Here is a 19,944-nt window from a genome sequence, read left to right on the forward strand (position 1 = left end):
TAATAGCGCGTAGCACACTCGGAGCCCGGAGTCGGGGCTGAAAAATCACCCATGTGAAACTTGTGGGATTCGTGAACACTTCATGAGCAAACTGGTCGCCATCCAAATACTTAGGGGCAATAAATAACCGAGCTCTGCGCGTAACCGGCAGAGTGAACTCATCGTGTTTATTCACAAAAGTATTAATCAGATGGTTTGGAGTGTCCAACCAGCCACGCTGCTGACCTACCGCATGACTGGGATCTTACCAGGGTGGTTATGGCCATGCTTTTCTCAGGATATCTCAGAAGCCTACTCTTAATTTAGAAATATCATTTCACTGAAACTTTCTCTCTTGATTTCCTTCAGTTTTCAGGCTGAACTACAGTGCCTCTGACACAAATGACAGAAACCGAATTAAAAGCAGATTAAAGAAGTTCATCTCCCGAAGACCCTCCTTGAAAACATTGCAAGAAAAGGGACTTATTAAAGGTGTGTTCAGTATTCTATTCCTCTTTTTGGTGTAACAATTAAAAAATCACAAAAGAATATTGGACTCAGTACATTGGACAAGCACTTCTTAAATACAGTTTTGTTGCTGTGTCTCATAATACACTGGTGAACTATAATGAAAAAGGAATCAATGTATGGTTCATCTACCTCTGTGATATCTGACTGTTCCTCCAGTTTTTCTGCTTTGGTGTGCAAGTGGTAGAAGCCCCTCCCTTTAGCACCATGAACAATGCAAATCAAGATGCTGCACAACTCCATTGCTTTTTAAGAAAAGAATATTGATACAGTTTTATGTTTTAGAACCCAAAATAGGACCCTCAAATGCTGTGCTGACTAATTTGTTGAAAGACTTTCTGCTGTCTTCTCTCATTATTTTTCTAACTCGCCAACAAAATCCGTTTTTAACAATTTGAAATACGTGTCAGCAAATAAAAAACGCTTTGAATCTGTGGGGTTTTTTCCCAATTCCAATTTCTTGCTAAACTGGTCAGCCATCACTTTCACATATTCTTAAAAAATTGTTTCTTTGATAAAACATGTTTGTTAGTTTATCCAAGAAGTGTTTCACTGAGAAGCTGGTAGTTAACTTGAAGGCAGTAGCATTCTGACCACTAACATCCAAGTAAAGCTGTGTTTTTAAATATTGTCTGGAATAATGCTTGAAAAATTTACGCACTCCCAAATTATTATGTGTGAAACCCACAACTGCACATGCAAATTGACTAGAAAGAGGCATTTTGCCAGCCACCCCTGTCAATCTCTGGAGTGTGAGTTTTCCAGTGGTGTGTCAAAAATGGCAAGGGGTGTTCCTAGTGTGTATTAAACTTGTCTGTCCTGAGCCAAGAGATTGACCCCAGCCAGAATAAGCTAAAGCAGCTACAAGAGTTCAACACCAGCTGGGCCCACGTCTGGAGAGAAGAAGATTTGATGAATTAAGTTCTTATGTTTTAGATACGTGCAGAGATGCTCAGTGCAGTGTTGTTTACTGTAAGGAAATCTTCATTATATGAAGCCTCAACGTGCCTCATTTATAGGGTTCTGCTTCCAGCTCACACAGAAACTTTTAAAAAATGTCATTTATGTGTCCATATGTGTGTGTGGGGTATGCACACCTGTACACCAAACTTTCAGGATCTGTCCTTACATGTTTGTAGTAACCAATTTCAATACTTCAGAGGGTTTTGCCTTTTTGAAGCACTTTGTGAGTTGAGGGTGGGATTTGAATGCATCATGTTAGTTTGTTTCAGTTATTACAGTAAAAGAGGAGTAATTTATAGTCTTTTAATTTCTGGATTTAAGAGTTGGGGTTTTTTTTTAGTTTAATAAATTGTGGCTGATGAATATCCTACAGTGTTACATAGGGATCAGATGTGATCCCTGCTAACAAATCCAGATTCATTAGCATAATTCAAATCCACCCTCTAATATATCTCTCTAGGAAAGCCAGATGAATTTGGGTTTGGCTAGAGTTGCATTAAACTCTTGATTCTTAAACATAACTTGGTTCTACCTGGGGTACTTTTCCATTGGTAACAGAAGTGCTGTTGATTGGCACAGTAACTCAGAATCCGGCCCCGGCACAGTTTTATTACCAAACTAATGTTGCCATGAAGAAAACGTGTTAGTTATCTACCATGAAGTTTCATTAGGATTAGGTTTTGGCCATGCAAATGAGGCAGGATTCGTTAGCACGGCTTAATTCCAATCTACGGTAAGTCTATGTGAAATGCTCATTTGATAAGGTTCCTTCATTGTCTTCACCACAGTTTATCCCCTTAATCTGCTAAAATGTTATGAAAATGCAGTTGCAGTGCTTATGCAGAGACCACTTTTAAATGTTAATTTTTAGTCTTGTATTAGAATATTTTTAAATCACAAAATGCAACCACCCAGATTACCAATGAAAAGCTTGCCAAATTTATGTATTATAAGATGCATCTATTTATTTTTCTAAAGGTGACTTAAATGGTTGCAGAAACCCCTCAGAACTATTTATTTGCTCGATTCTTAAGGGAAAAAAATGTTAACCAATTTTTACAAGAAAAAATTCCTCCAGCTCTCAGAACATGCCTACGACCTTTTATTCCGTAGGGAAATACTTCTGTCAGAATTGTAAATCCCTTAAAATAGGGGCTTGTAATAAAAGTGTGTATAAAGCATTGCAGGACATCTTGGTACCAAATTCCTGACAAAGAGCTGTTCTGTGTGCTGGTGAAGAATTGATATAAATATCTGTGAAGCGTGTGGTGTTAATTACTCCAATGCAGTGGCACTGTAGGTGCTGTGAAAACCTTCACTTTTCATCAAGTGCTATTCATATTTGCCAGGGGCACTATAAAGCTCTCAAATCTATATTGATTTTTTACATTGTATGTCACACTGGAACCAAAACTCCAATAAATTTAACACGTAAATTATAGTCATGAGTAAATACATTTTAAGGTGGTAAGTTCACTTAAACATAGTCCTGTGCTCAGTGAGTCACTGATGCATGCACACTTGGCCAGAAGACTCCACACATTTCTCCACATTAACCAAATTTGGGAATACAGGCTTCAAAATTAAATAGCAGTTTGATCTCCTGGGGTACTTTGTTCTGCCAACACTATTATCAGGAAATCTAGAAATTATGTGATTGTCATTTAACTCTTACCCAAACTTTGCCTGTGTAGAGCGTAGCAGATATCCATGTAAAAATAAAGTAGGGAGTTAAATGAAAATAGTGAGGAGGATAACAGAGCAGAGAATGTAGAAGACTGATGATTAAATGTTAGCTACATGTTGATCTGAAAATGAAGATGCACCGACACTTTGCATGACAAAAGTTATTTTTGTCATCATTGTCCCATTTGCTTTCTAGTCCTGTGCAGAAAAGAAGCCAGAATGGGAACAGCACGTTGGCTCCATTCATTGCAATGGGCTGGTGACTGGGGCTCTTCATGCTCCAGCCAGAGCTCTAATGAAGATCATCTGTCCTTGTTCCATCTCACTCATACTTACACAAAATATCCTTGGTGTCAAAGCTTTTTGAAGCATTTCTGAGGTGATGTGCAATGCAGGGACATTGTGGAATGTGTTTGTGTCTCTAAGCACACTTCTGTTCTTAGATCTACACGTGCACACAACCTAGAAATAGTAAATAAGAGGCATGTCCCATGTCTGCCATTTGAGCAGTGTTATTTTGAGAATAACTGTTCAAATTTATTCTCTAGGGCAGGGGTCCTTGGTTCCTCGGCATTGAAATATTCTCAGAATTTACAGAATCTGCACTAATATGCTAGAAAAATAATATATAAATCTTCTCTTTTAAAACAACTTTATAGTCTATAATTGAACTTTGATCTTTATGTTTGAGCTTTGTCATGATTTAGTATTACCCAAAATGAATTGCCAACCTTCAACTTGATGTTGGCCTCCTAGCATCCTGATTTCTGAGATTTTCTAGACCAACAAACGAAAATAAACTTCTGTGAAACTGTGATTTTAGAGCTATGATGGTTGTGTTGGTAATACACTATCACAAAATACACTCTCAGCAAAGAGTAAAAAAACATGAGCAACAACCTCACATAAATGACACTGTGGGAAATGAGGAAAATGAAGCTATGCAGCTGGCAAGAAATTTATTTAGGTTTCTTTTCTTTTAGGGAGGATCTTTCTTTCCCAAAAGCTAGACACCGAAGGAACTCCATTGAATGTATTTCATAAGCTAAGGCAAAAACCAAAACAGCATAAAATTTGGAACGGTTACAACTGTTTCAAGATGAAAATAAAAGCCACTCAATTGCTAGTGAAAGGAACTAGCTGTGATTTGGCTTGATAGCCTATAGAACAGGGCTCAGCATATGTTGGTGGTTGTGCAGATCACAGCACAGAGATCACCAACCATTCCATTTCCAGGCAAGGAAAAATGTCTTTATTGTATCATATGTTTCACTGGGCCTTGGAGTAGTTCAATGTAATGAGCAGAATGTTCATGAGAAGTCCAAAAGAACAGATTAAGCTCCACTTTTGGTGTATTCTGTAATCCTTGCAGATTGTGAAGGAATTTTGCAAGTCTTCTGGTGCACATCAGAGCTTAGGGAAAGTTAGGAAATGTTTCCTTTGACTTGCAGGGACAATGGGTCACAAGGGTATTTCTTTCTTTGATATGGACATTTGGAAGCAATTTTCTTAAACCTTGTGGATGAGCAGACACTGAACAAAGTGATTTGTTCCTTTGACAGGATGCTAAAAAATTATTCAGAGAATTTTTAAATGTCTCATTTTGGGAGAATTGTTTTGAGTAGTACAGCAGACACCCTCTCTTTGAATTCAAAGCTCTTGTCTTCAGTAAAACACCAGAATTTCTTAAGGGAGACCTGTGTCTGTGGTACTATTTTCCCTTTTTCTGAGAATGTGAAACAAATCTGGCAGCTCATATGCCACTTAATAGTAACTCTTCACAAATGTATTTTTTTTTTAATTGATGACCACCACGGATCAACGATATATAGTAAATCTTCACATTAAAAGGACTGGCAAGATTCCCAGCTTGCATAAATCAGGGCAGCTCCATTGACAACCTCGCCGACTTCAGTCAGCTGAGGACCTGCCCCACTTATTGTAAAAGTGTCATGGCATTTTTTTGGAGCCCCAGTCTGGAATCAGCATCACTTTAATGTCTGATTTAATGTGTCTGACTACAGATAGAGCAGCTAGAAAAAGTCACCTTTAAGAATATGGCTCCAAATGCATGACTTCCCTCTGCAAGAGTTCACAGCTCTGGTGCCTACTGTCCTATCCCTCTTGTACATTCATCTCTGATTTTCTCTTTTCATTCTCCTTCCCTCTCCCAACATTCAAACAGATACAAAGAAAACAAATGACTTGGATGTTGATGTAAAGCTCTTTTAGACCAGCAGTTCAAATCCAGATGTTGCACAGTTAATTCTGTTCCTGAAAGGCACAGGATTACATAGATATAATTCACATTTCTAAAAACTTGGGCATTGTACCATTATACCATTTCCTCTCATGCCAGAATTTAAGCTTCTTCCTGAGACATGGGAGTATTGGCCATGTCCTTCCTAGTTTTTAAATAAAAAACACACAGAAGTATGAGTTTCTTCCAAGTGTGGCCACATCTCATCCATGTACACCCAAAACAGTTAAACAATGACATTCTCATTGAGGATGTGGCTTTAGTGATTTTGTTTTAATTGTTTCTTTTCCAGAAGAATTGTCTCCCATAGTCAAGATTTCTGCAGCCCAGGGTTAGGGGCTTGGCTGCAGCTGGAGAGAGCTACTCAAAAGAAAAAAAAAAATAAAGTAGCCCTGTCAACCTCAGGGAAAACTTGAAGCTCCCCAGAATGAGCAATTCATTGCAGCCATAATCATCATTTTATATTATACAACTTGTGAACGTCCATTCCCTTCTCTGGTTTTATATCCCTCTGTGAAGCTGTCACACACCCCACCATCTCCAGCGGAATTTTTAACGTGCAGATAGCAGGGATGTGTAATGTAAACCATACCACCAAACATATTATGAATATATTGCTCTTCTTAAAAATGCTTGTTGGTTTTTCATACTACAGTATTGACTAACTGTCGGTGTTTGATGTATGGTTTACCAGCCTGATGTAGACTTATGGTTAGAGCTTAACTTGTTAGTTCTGCTTTTGCAGCCAATTCAGAATAACTACAGATGCCCCAAGATATTAAAATTGACTGCTCAAATGGACTCAGTGTGGGAGTTTCATTGGTTTTAAATTGATAACAGCTGAAAGAGTGAATGATTAAAGCTGTATATGGGCATAGTATGCAGCTCCTTTGTACAAGCCCTTGTGAACAGAATCCACTGCATGGGAATTGCCTTTGTTCTAATAAAAGATATTTCTGAACAATTGTTAGTTTAAATTTTTAAATGATGAAACAAGAGCATTTCAGGAGCCTATAGAGGAAATAATTCCTGAGAAACTGGAATAACTCTGAGAAGATAAAGTGGATTTCTATTCAGAGGGGAGCATTTAAAGTTAAGTAGCATTCCATAAGGTGGTAATTGTGTCTATTTCCCAGGCATTTGAGTTAAATAAGCTGGATAGGAAACATAAACTGTCATAACAGGAGGTTAGGAGTGTTGTGTACATCTCTTTTTTTCAAGTCATAAAAGATGAAATTTTGGAGGACCTTATCACAAATAAATCAAAAAAGGGGGTTTTTGCTTTCCTTATCCCTTTGGGAGCAGTTTTGGTTTTTTTTTTTTTTTTTGAAAATATGTTCTGGAGAGTTTTCCCTTAAACTAGTTTTAAAATATGTATATCTCTACACTTATAAAATAATAAGAAAATAGTATTTTAATTTTAGTTACCTACAAATCTAGCCTAAAAAAAGGGAGCAATTCCCCATTCCTTGTTTTTTGAAATACAAATCTTAGTTGAGTTTTCCTCAAGCATCCTTGTGACCTCCACAAGTGTGAATATGGCAGTGGAACTGCTGCCATTCCTATGTTTATGTGCAGAAACAGATCCAACAAAAAAAACAATTGATTAGAGAGAGTCACAGAATTTGTGGTCCATGAGTACTCAGAATTGACATTATTTGGATGACTCATGGGATTGTGTACTTGTAAATACTCATGAATTTCTAGAAGGAGAATATAAACCCCTCCAAAGCAGTTGTGTGCTGTTGTTTTACCATAGACTATTTTGATGCCCAGGAAGTATTAATGCTATTTTGCTGACCTTTCATCCAAGATAAAAATCCTGAGTGCCTGTGTTCTAAAGAGGTGATTTAAAACTTAACTGTGTAGTACAAAAATGTGACTAAATCCATGCAGTGAAAGGCATAAAAAATGGGGTTAAATATTTTGCTGAATATATAGAATCTGAACCAAGAAATGAAGTAACGGACTAGGTGAGAATTGTAAAACTCTTTTCAGACTGTTCAAAATTTCCTCCCAGGAATACCAAACATTCTGTGTTCATGTTGGAGATTGAAAGAGTAACTGTGAAATAATCCTAGAAGTTGATTATAAAGTGGTTATAACACAGAAGAGAAACTGCTGAACAGCAACACACTAACTTCATTTCAGTTCTTCGTGTGTTGCCATCTAAACACAGTGCAGTTCTTTGCCTGTTTTGCTTCTGAAATTGTTTACAAGTGTCTTTGTCCACCAAATAAGACATGTTTTTACTTCTTTTTTAACATAATTTACATTGGAGACCATTCCATATTATGCAAAGAATTTGACAGGTCTTTGCTAAAATTTTAAAAAACAATTAAGATGTCAAAAGAGGAAGTGCTAGTACATTTTAATCATAAATCTCTGTATGTATAATTACCAGTGAAGGCAGCTATAAATGTTTTATGAAGAAAATGTAACCAGACTGTGCTTTGTCAGAAACATAACCCCAAAACATGTAACAGACTGTTCGCTAATGCTTAACGCCACACATGCACACAACCTTCCTCAGAGCAGTGCTGTGAACCCAGTCCTCCATCCCTTCTGCAGCCCAAACTCTGACTAACTTCAATTCAAGCTTTGATGTACTCTCCCAGAATGCAGATCACACACTTTGGGAGGTGCTGCAATAAACTGCCCTGGTGCATCTTGAGAAGTCCAAAGTGACCCAGGCCCTGCACCTTGGTTCTGTCACTGTGTTCCCTGCTCTGGGTATCAGGAAAGAAAAGGCAATTGAGTTCTCTTGAAATCTGAGTATGAAATAGTGGTGATTAATGAAAATGAAGCTTATTGCAGCACAGAATTTTTTTTTTAATAATGGGGTTTTGCTTGTTAGTGAGGATAAGTTGGTTTTAGAGCAAAAAACAATTGGTTATGGGCCAGTATGGTGGAACTGACTATGGAGGAAACATCCAATTCCATGGGAGCTGCTGGGTTTTCTATGCAAAGTCCAGACTGGTGCTATCACCTTTCAGCTATCTATATAATAATTTTCAAAGCCTCCACACCAATTTACAAACTGTAGTGCTCTGTTGAAATGCTATATGGAGACTGTCTCTTTGGATAAATGATGACAGTACACTCCTATTGTTTCAGCATTTAACTGGCTCCTATTGAATAGTTCCTCTCATCTGTTTGATTCATTCTGATTTTAGCTGACAACGTCCCTGTTACTGATTGCTCTTTTCATAATCTCTCAAACACACAGAGTGGAAATGAGGTGGAGGAAGCTAATTAGTAATCTGACGGGTTGAACCTGCTAATACAAATATATTTCAAGATCAACAGTCAAAGTTGATCAAAACTTTGAAATCACAAAAACTAAAAGGTGGCATTATCTAGTTAAAGGATTGCTCGTGAAGGAAGTGAGACTAATCATTAGTTAAACATGGTATAAGATAAAATCCTCATCAAAAGGCATCTAGTATCTTCTGTTTTTCTGAGCAGGCAATTTGATCAGTAAAGAAAAAGATTTTGTGAAGTTGAGATGAAATTGTGCTGAGTCCTGATGATGCAAAGTGATGAAGTTCTTGCCCTCATACAGTGCTCCATGAAAGAGTGAAACCTCCAAATGCATGGAAGGAACAGGTCACCCAACCAGATGAGTTTCCAGGTTGGACCAAGTGCATCTTGTAGAAATTTGTATTCAATGACTTAGGGAGCTGTAGCTCTGGAACTGCCTGCACATTTTCTATGGCAGGTCCAACCAAACTCTGGAGACTCCAAGCCTTACAAAGGTCAAAATTAAGGTGGAAGTTGAAATTGAAATTCAATTGAAATTGAAATTGAATCCAAAGGGAAGCATCAAGCACTATGAGCAGCAGATGTGGAGGGATTTTGTTTTGGGGCAAAAGCTGATGACCACTAGGACTCAAAAAGGATTTGATTCCAGCTTTGTCTATGCATCTTCAGTATCTGATTTTAAATTAATAGGCAAACTGAGAAGAGATAAAAATCCCACTAATAATAATATGCCTTAATGTATTTTCCTCTTGTCTTCCAAATGTAGATCAAATTTTTGGCTCCCATTTGCACTTGGTTTGTGAGCATGAGAAATCTACAGTTCCCCAGTTTGTAAGACTCTGCATAGAAGCTGTTGAAAAAAGAGGTGAGCACCTTATTATTTAATACTTTTTTTTTCTCTAATAGTAATCAAAACTTTAACCTTGTAACTCTGCTTGGATTGCTAGGCAGACAGTACACTCTATAATATAGTTATGAATGGAACTATATCACATTCTGTGTATCTTCATTTTCTTTATATGATAAGACATTAATAGAACTCATTCATGCTGATTATTCCTTATTTTTTTGACATGTTGTTGGTTTAGTCTTTCTCTGGGTAAGCAAATGTTAGCCATCGATAAAATGTCAGTAATTTCATTCTGAAGTCCCTGGTGAATGTAAGGCAAATACTTTTTCCTATGTCTTGAATTGTATTTAACCAAAATAAATGTTATTCTAGCATGGCCATTTTTAATTTTTTTTTAATGAGTGCGGGTGTCTAATTTTTACAGTTATTTTAAAAGCCATGATATTGCAAAAATACTGAAATGAGTATTCATCCTCATTAAAAGTTTTGATTAATAAGAAGGATTTTCATAGTACAAAAAAGATGTACTTAACACCTTTGCCTGCCTTCCTTTCTGCAGTGTGTATCTTCTCTCACTGAAGGTCATTTTCTTTGGAAGGTGCATGCGGTAGATGCAGAATCTTAAAATGTATTGTATAAAAATGTGAGGCTTCATCACCATCTGTTACAAGTTTACAACTTGTTCCAGGGATCTGGGGAAACATATATCTTGCAAAAGATAGAAAATTTATTTTCAGAATAAGGCTGGGTGAACCCATTGTCACTGCCATATACCGGAGTCTCAGAACAAGAGAATCCATGAAAAATAAAAAGATACTTAGAGCGTTACCCACAAAGGAAAAAGCTATTTTAATTCTGCCATTGTTACCTGGTTTTATAGTGAAAGGTGCAATAAAACTACCCTGGAGTTTCAAACTCAGGGAAATTCATGCTTTAATTATACAGCAAAGAGAGCACTGGGATATTATTATTCCCAGAATGATTGGCAGGAAGTCAGAGACTGAAACAAACTGGAGATCGTTCAGCAGGGGGAGATAGTAGCATTGGGTTTTTGTGGAGGAAGGCTGGAGGCTGGATAAAAAAAGGGGGAAAATGTGTGAAGTGCCTATTAACAGAGGAGGAATTGTGAGGTGAAATTCAGAACATGAAAAGGAAAGGCAGAGATTAGATTGCAAAAATGCCACTCCATGCAGAACATGTCTAACAAACTGCTTGGTTACAACCTCAGCACAAGTTCCCTCAAGAATGTGCTGGATATTTCATAGATGTTTTGGAGTATCTGACCAGTCCTCCAAGCAGAAGTGAGGCCAGAGGTCTCTGCACTGCTGAACTGTAATAGAAAAATTCAAGGAACGTAATTTGATGTTTACAGTCTGTGTGATTATCAACAAAATGTTCATATTAGAAACTGGATGTATCACCATTCCTTCAAAGGCGGTCATCCTTCTGAGTACTGCACTATAGTTCTTGTGTTTCCTTCAAAATTGCTGTGACTTAGAGAAGCTTACCCGTTTTGGTTAGCCTAACATGTAAATAAAAGCTAATCACATGGCATGAGATAAAAATTTCATGTTATCACTATATTTATGAGTTTATATTTGATATGCACTTTTTTTCTATTATCGTTTTCTTGGATTAAGATGCTTTCATTTACTCACATTCTATTTACTCAAAGTGTTGTTTTTACTGAGTTCTGGCATAAACTATCTCAGGACAGCAGTAATTTATGTGAAGCTAAGTCCAATGTTTATGCAAGCTTCTGATGACATTTTGTGCCGGGGTTGGTATTAGGAAGCAGCATGTGGAGGTGCCAAGTCTCCCGGCATGGCTGAGACTCAACAGATCTGAAACCCTCCTCTTAATGGCCAGATATGCCTCCAGCCAAGACACTCAACTGCAGAGTCATGGGAAATACTTATGTACCAATTATGGGAAAGGCACATTTAATGAAAACTGTATGTTTACTTTCATAGTCTTAGTAAGATGGCCTAGATACTCGGTACAGCTGGCATATTGGCTGTGGTAGAAAAGCTTTCTTTTCCTATTTAGAGGATATATCATCCACATACTGTAACTGTACCAAAAATGTTACGTGCGTGCTTCGCTTCAGATAAAGCATTATTAGGAAAAAAAGACCTTGGGAGACCATCCCTAAATATTACTTTCAAACCATTCGTGATCCAATGAACGGTTGTGCTCTTAGCTATCAGCTCATGGATTTAGTTTTTATTCAGCTACTGGTTTTCTGTTTATTTTTCTGAATTTTAAAGCAAAATCACTGCGCTTTTGGTGCAGAAAATCACAGAAAAAAAAGTCTAGCAGTGATCTGAATAAAAAATATTAATTAGTACATTTTCCTGTGTGGACAAGGTTACACACAATAGCCAAATGTAGCAATATTCTCCCACAGATTAGAAATGTACAGGTTGTCATTAACCATTGGCAAGAATTCCTGTTTAGTTAGAGTATTTTAAAATGAATATCAAAAGGATATTCATTCTGAATATATTGTGCTCTAACTTAGATCAGAGTTTGGTCATTTGTCCCCTAGTTTGCTTCTTTCCCATTTCAGAACAGGGGTGCTTTCTAAGATCTGATCTAAAAAAATCTCACACCATAATGCATATTTATCTATCCAACAAGGATTCACTTGTGAATGTGCTAAAAATGGAATGAATTCCACTTTTTCAGCCTCTTTTTGTATTTTTAGTTATTGAAGTAGGACTGTGAAGCAGAAGGTCTTTCTCCATTTTCTCAGCCATCTTGCAGAGCTGGTAGTGGAATTTAATAAAGGGAGGCAATAAAAATGTGCCTGTTCTTGGAAACTTAGAAGGAAATTATCTTTCTTTTTTTTTCTTTTTTTTTTAAGAAAGCTCCATTTTTCTCTTCATTCTTCCTGTACTTATGAATTACTTATAATAATTACTGAATTATTCATTCATAATTTTTGATGAACTTCTAGTCCTGGTTATTGAGCTACCCAGACCTGTGCCTCTAAAGTTAAAACTATCTTGGGAAAATGTATTGTATCCTTAGTATTTCATGCAACATCCTAAATAGAAAAACCTCCCATGTCTGTGATGTGACCTGGTGAGGGTAAGAGAATAATTCTATACCATGCAGCAATCAGATTGAAGAAATACAGGGACTACTCGAAGATCTGCAGCATTTCTTCATTTTCTGTCTTCCCAGGGACTTCAGGGGAAAGGTTTTGATAGAAAAGCACATTCTGTGTTTTTTTCCTGTTTCTTCTTTTACTTTAGCATTCACACCTACCTTGAATGGACCTCAGGCTTTTCTGGGGCTATCTGTTGACCTGGCTTTTTCAATCTGTATTCCTGTTTTTCAGTCTGTTCTTCAATCTTCTTCCTTCTTGCCCCTGGGAAGTGTCTGACAGGTAGCACCAGCCCTGAGCTGAGCAGTGCAGGGAGGAGAGCCTGGGACAATCCTCCCAGAGCACTGTAACTCACACACTGCTCACTTCTGCCAAGGGTGGGGCCCACTGCAAGACTTTTTTGGTGTTTCTAGGCCAGATATCATTTCCAGTCATTTCTGGAGTCGCCTATTTATTTTGTTATCCACGACCCTTTAGAAGTCCTGGCTGTCATTTTTTTTTCTTTTTCATTTTCTTTTTTAAAAAAATATGTGAAAGGCATGAGTAGAACGCATTAAAAAAAAATAAAAATATCAGTCTGTGTTGTACCTCAACAACATGCCATCCAATACTTCTCATAGTAGTGTTTTATCGTGTGAAAACAGTCTGATACTAAACTCTTTTCCAGGGGAGATCATTTGTCTGTGTGTCTAATGACAGAGTAAATGAACACCCCGAGCAGTCCGTATCCTAAACCTACCCAGGGTATCCAGTGTGGCTTGGGTTTTGTAAAGAAATACAGTCCTAATGCTCCAGGGAAATATAATTTAACTTTCATCTCTCTTTTGAAACATCCTTCATTTTCTCCCTCCGTTCCCAAATCCAAGTTAGAGTTCTCAAATCAGCCTAAATGACTTGAAAAATGACACTGCAGGCAGCAAAGCTGGTGATTACAGGTACTGTTTCCATGCTGAGCTGGACGTTGCAGATATTGTTTTCTGTTGCTTTTCTTGGAGCACAGGATGCTCTGACAGGAATGATACACAAAATTACATATTTGATTCAATGCCTAAAAGCCACCCTGGGATCCATAACCTTGCTTAAAGATTTAAGAAAGACCTTTAGTCCTCTTCTGAGAAGGTTCTTAGCTTAGAAAACTTTATCTTTCAACTTTACTTCTTAGCAGCTGTTATGTTTTTTTGCAGTCGTTTGTTTGACAGGATCCAGTTATAGGTTCCGATGTCTGTTTAAAGAAACAGGGAGGTTGTTGGCTTTAAAATTCCCTTACTGCTTGTGTGTTCAACATTTTCCCAGGCTTTTCTACATAGTTTGCCAAGTAAAGGGACTGACCTTTTGTAGCAAACACTTTTTCATTTCTAAATGCTCACTTTGATTTTTGTCCCATTTTATGCTCATTCCAAACTGTTTACAACCCACTAAAAATGACTGTGAATTATATGTTTGTGTAATGGATTCCTTTTGTGGTCAGAGTGGAATGTTTACTTTGAACAATTAGTTATCTTTGGGCAGATTATAGTGACCTGAAAAAAGAATGGCTAAAATTATTATAGTACCTTAACTATTTCCTTTTGTTATCTTCTCTATGTGTCCAGTGTATTATTTACTGGGTTTCATTGCACTGAGACCCAGGGAACAAATCATGTTAAATAAGAGCAGTGACAAAACCCCCTCTCAGTGTGGGGCTCTTGGCTTGGGGGTGATCTGGGGTAGCACCAGTGAGACTTCAGAGGGCAGCATTAGGCACTTAAAAGCTGGAAGTGCAATTTTAAGAAGGCATGGTTTTGAAAAAAAAAAAATTAAGTTCTTGCTCTCCAAAATTCAGATTTCTCACAGGCTCCAAGGTCTGACACCCCAAAGTGCCTAAAACTGATACTCATTTTGGCTTTAATTAACTTAATGTCCATAGCTGTGCTTGATTATGCACATGATTATTGCAGACATGCAGACACGCAGTCTCACGATGCAGAATATTCAGGGTTTAAGGGAGAAAATGACTTTATGGGCAAAGATAAAGTAGCTTATGGGATGTAGTAAAGAAATACAGTCATCCCAATGGAGAGAAATGAAGATAAAAACAGTATTTTAAACTACCTCACCTCCCAAATGCCATGCTGCCCTGTGACAGAAGGTTGTGTCTCTTTCATCAGTTTTATCTGTTAATCTAAAAGCTAAAGTGCAGCTAAAAGCACTTTAAAACCTATTTATAAAAAAGAAAAAAAAAAAGAAAGTGATATTTCATTACCTTCTAAATCATATATCGCTTAAAAGGTAGTCAGTATTCTGGTAGAATGTTTACACAGAGGAGAGCTCACTTATCTCAAGGAGTTAAGCAAAGAGGAAATGAGTTTTAAAAAATATAAAGTATTGTGAATATATTTATGTTGCTAGGATAAAAATGAGTTTTTAAAAGAGTCTAATGCTATCTCATTTTCTAATGGAAGAAAGCACTGCAGAAGAATTTTAAAAGAAAAAAAAAAAATCCCAAACACCTCCTAAAGCTGAGGATTCCCATTCTGAGATCGTTGGCTTTGGTATGGTGGAGTGAGTGGATTATAAACCAGTGAGGATGGCAGAAGACACAAAGCTTGTGCAGCCAAGAGACAGATTCACAGCCGCTGTATAACACCCCTAGAAATTGTTTAGGTGGGAAAAGCCCTCTAAGATCATCGAGTCCAACCATTCCCCCCGAACTGTCATGGCCACCATTGAATCATGTCCCCAAGTGCCACATCTACACAGCTTTTAAATCACTCCAGGGATGGGGGGTGGTTTAAACTCCACCAGGATGATGATTCCAACACCTATCTCCACCTCTGTAAGTATTATAATCTCTTTATCAGCATGTTCCTCAGGATTTATTCAGCTTAAGCAAAATTTTAAATTTTATTTGGTATTCAAAAATAGTTCATTGCCATCCCTGAGGACCTGAGGGAGGCAGTAGGAAAGTACAGGGTAGTTCTGCCAGGGTGTGCTCACCACCATCATGGGCTCCCAGTAAATGCACAGTGCTCCTGGGACACTTCCCAGCACGGTTAGACCAAACCCATCAGCCAGTGGCATAAAGGATTTGTTCTGGCAAGGCTTCCCTGAGACGGGAAACCTCAGGAGACTGACCTATCCTGTCCCATTTTATATTTCTGTCCCATTTTATATTTCTGTCTGAGTGCAGGGTTATTCTCCAACAGCACTTGGCCCTTGAACAACCACTGAAATGTATTCTGTGTTTTTTCACTCTCATATCTTTCTATGCTCAGAGCAAGGAATTCTTCATGAATAGCAGTTTGTTTCCTACAAGTTCATTCACTGATTTTCAGTACTTATTCTCTTTTGGAAATGTATTTTCCAAGCTCTTGTTTGATTCTCTCAGGCCTGCACATGCTTCCTTGCTTACTCTGATATAATTTTACATTCTGTTTCCAGTGGCTTTAGAATCCAGTACCCTGAAAGTACAGAGATCATGTTGCTCCACCAACTGATCTGAGCCCCCAGTTCTGCTAATTTTGTACTGTTCATTCTTTCCCACTTTGGGATAATCTATTATGCTTGGATCCAGGCACGCACTAAAAGCTAATACTTCCATGAAGAATGTGCAATTTGTACTGTTTAGCTTGTGATGAGATTCCTTTTATGATTCTATCTTGTTCCAAGGAGGCTTCTGCTCCCAACTTTTATACTCACTGAATGTAAAAGAAAAGAGAAAAAAAAAAAAAAAGGGGAAGCAAAACAAACTGATAGGAAAAAAAAATTGCATGCACTCAAAAATATTCAGCAGTTCAGCAGATAAAGCGTTTTTCTAGGGAATTCTGTTGTGCAGAAGAAATCTGTTTCTAAGGGCATTGAACTATGTTTACTTTAAAGTGGCCAACGAGCATAAACTCAAATGTACACATGAATGCAATATGAAACAACAAAGTTCTGAGAAAAGCCCTTGCAAGTTTGTGATTTAAAATGTTTGGTGCTTTTATTTCTTTTTTTTTTAATTTTTTTTGTTTTTTAATAAACTCTTCTTCTAAGTAGAAATTAAGAGCGGTTGAATTTAGTGCAAACATATTGGCAAGGTTTCCTCAGCCATTTCTGTCTTCAGGCTCAGGCAATCCCACTATAGCCACCTTTCTTAGAGGAAGAGCCAGTTAATAGTGTTGTGCAAGGTCCAAGTCAGAGTTGGCTCTGAAGGGTATTCACTCTGGGGCCTCTGTGTCTGCTAGAAAGCCACATTCTGAGTTAGAAAAAAATATCAAGAAGTGTCAACAGGAAACATCACGGAAGGGCATACAAGACAAATTAGAGAAAAGGAGACAACAGACAAAAAAGAAAAAAAATGAAAAAATGAATAAAAGCCTTGTAATGACAAGGCACAAAAGAGAATAAATATATAATTATTTTAAAAATTGAAAGAAGATATCTAAGCTGGTTAGAAGAGGAAACAAAGCCATAAAACAGGCAGGTATTTGAACCAGTTGTTGTCTTTGTCATGGTTACCTGATACCTGGTTCATTGATTAATCTGTTCCAGAGGAATGTATCCATTTCTATGAAAAAAATGGGGGGATTTGTATTTTAAGCCGTGCCAGTAACAACAAGCAGACACTCAGTGTTCACCAGAGTAACATTTACAATGCCTGGGCCAAATTCATGCCTTGTGTAATTTTATTGCTTTTACTGGAATTACACCAGAGATGAGTTTGGCCTTTTGCCTTTTTCTAGCATTGTATAATATATCTATTTGTGAACATGTAGAAGGAAACAGGGCATTTTGTCTTCTGAATTTTCCATAAAATCCTGTTCAATAGGCATAATAAATAAAACAAACCACTTAACCTACGAAATAAAAAAAGAATCAAACAACGTTTTCTATATATTAAAATAATGTTAATACACTTTGTAAATCAAGGAGTTGACACTTGCATGCACTGAAACAAAAAAGTCCAGAGATATTTAAAGCCAGCTGACTGTGTGTGTGTGTTACTTGCTCTGTGCCAGAGAGAGAATGAAGGTCCTGACTCACCCCCTGGTCAAAGGCAGATTCGGGGAAGCTCACACATGAGGGTATCCACCCCCAATCCATGAAAAAGGTAAAAAGAGAGGCACAAAACTCCTCTTTTCCCCCTGAATAAGCTGAGGCTGTGAGGCACCATGCCCTGGTACAGTACACATGCCATCACAGACAAGGAGTTGGCAGGATTTCCACTGCAAACCCCATTTAGTCAGACTTTGCAGTTCAGCCATTAATAGAACACTTTGGGCTAACACTTGACAAAATGAATCTTGGCCTAGAAGAGATGTTCACTCACACACAAACACACACAAAAATAGAAGTTAAGTCCATTAAGTTCCTTTAAAAGGAAAAGAGGTGTAATTTCAGATCCTTTCAATACCTCTCTGCTTAAATAGAAAGTTGTATTTTTTTAAATGTTATGAAAACATAATTGCACAATGCAAACTAATCACTTTTTCTATGGGAAAAAAACCAAACCTACTACAACTACACTATATTTTTTTTTCAAAAAAGTTTTACAGCAATAAAAGAAAACACACTAAAAAAGTTTTACTGTCCATATGCCACACTGTGGGGTCAGTTTAAAAAAAACCCTTCTCCTATTTTTTTTCTGCCTGCAATTCAAGAGAGCAAATAACTGCAGTTGTATTTTATTACTTCAATTATTTGCTGTAGCAGCTTGTGTTACATCAATGTTTTAATCATATAATACCACAGTCTAATGGGATTGATACCTAAGTGAGAGAAATTGTACCAACAGAGAGCTTCAGGAGGAAGGCAGAGGGCAAAGGAGGAGGACAGATTAAAAAGGAGGCTTTATGTGAAGGCTTTCACTTCTTTAAGGGAAGATTTCTTTAGCTTGTTTTGCTCCCCTGAAATTATGAAACTGATTTTATTAGCAATCTAGTAACAGAATTGTCCCTAAATTGGCTACTGCATGATAACCCCTATGGAACTAACAAGTTTTCCAAAGATCTCCAGTTGTCTGTTGGCTCAGCAGATTGTTTCATTATGATCAGGATCCACACAGATCATGGATGCAATTTTATAGCAAACCAACTTCTTTTGTCTTCGCTCAAACAATGGTTTTGGAGGAATAGCATAGATGTAAATGAGAGCAAAATGTGAGCATTTTGTTTCATAACACAACAAACCTCTTGGATCCTCTAGCTCTCTCCTTGTGGTTCCTTCATGCACCTTTTTTGATGTCAGAGATGATGACTTTGGAATAACTGAATTTTTTGGGAAACAGATATTGCAATCAGAAACTGCTTTCTCATGCTTATTCTGCTTTGAAATTCATGTAAGTTATTTCTTTCTATAATTCCTGCTTTATTAATACAAGCCTCTCTACACCGAGACAGATGGAAACTTCTCTTGAGGAACCTGAATAGATTCCGTGGTCAATAGTTGTGCCTTACAGTTAAGAAAATGGGTCAGAGTTTTGTTGTTTCAGGACTTTAAGCTTTATCTATTTGAAAAAAAAAAATTGTAAATACCCAGATTTTAGTTCAAGATTTAAAAACAAAGGACAGGAACTTGTTTAATTGCCAAGACTATGGGCTGTTAACAGGTCATACTGTGGCTCTTAAAATCACCATGGGCTCCTCCAAACCAAGGGTAAGGTGATATCTCTGAAATGTCTTCACTCAGACGATACGAAGGTCCCCAAAAGGCATAAAGAGGTTTTTCCATGTCTCTTTTCTTCACCTCCCCAGGAAAAATCCCCCCAATATTTGAAACCATATGCTTTGATTTGTCAGTCCTGAGCTGACATGGTGTTATGTGACATAACACACCAAAGTAGCTGCCACCAAATGCCTTCCTCATGCCAGCAGTAACCACACAATGCTGCTGGAGGTACCACAGCTTTTTGTTGACTTAGAAATGAAATAATTTTGATGAGTGTATGGTATCAGTTAGCAAGTGTTGAGTTCCTCATGGTGATACTGCTCATGTTGACTTAAATGGAAAACGGATCAGCTCAGAAACCTTTAATAAGAAAAGTTCCTTCGTGTGCTTGTAGTGATGCCCTGTGGAGCCACGAGAACTAAAAATCTGTCAGCATACTTGGTAGAGACTTTGTTTCATGGTTCTCTAACTCATATGATTGAGATTAAAGTGAACAAAATCTTGGCACATAGCTTGGCAGGCGAGAAGCATTCCTGTGTTTGTGTGTGTGAGACAGAGGGACAAAGAGAGGGGGAAATTTAGCAGCCACTCACTCGGTGTTAAATTATCAGGTGCTACATATTTTTAATAAACCTTAGCAGAAAGATAAGATACATCCTCTACTATTGAAAA

At 37.5% G+C, this 19,944-nt stretch overlaps 1 protein-coding gene across 3 annotated transcripts in view; it reads left to right on the forward strand.

Annotated features, from left to right (window-relative positions):
• The window catches only part of ARHGAP15 (Rho GTPase activating protein 15), a 320,750-nt gene that overhangs the window by 186,334 nt on the left and 114,472 nt on the right, over positions 1 to 19,944 (forward strand). For all 3 annotated transcript variants that reach the window (XM_064435287.1, XM_064435286.1, XM_064435288.1), the window contains 2 exons: positions 349 to 471; positions 9,447 to 9,545. In XM_064435287.1, the coding sequence (XP_064291357.1) occupies positions 349 to 471; positions 9,447 to 9,545 (222 nt within the window). The remainder of the gene's footprint in view (positions 1 to 348; positions 472 to 9,446; positions 9,546 to 19,944) is intronic.

The sequence above is a fragment of the Passer domesticus genome, chromosome 10 (assembly GCF_036417665.1).
Source record: "Passer domesticus isolate bPasDom1 chromosome 10, bPasDom1.hap1, whole genome shotgun sequence".
Classification (NCBI taxonomy): Eukaryota; Metazoa; Chordata; class Aves; order Passeriformes; family Passeridae; genus Passer; species Passer domesticus.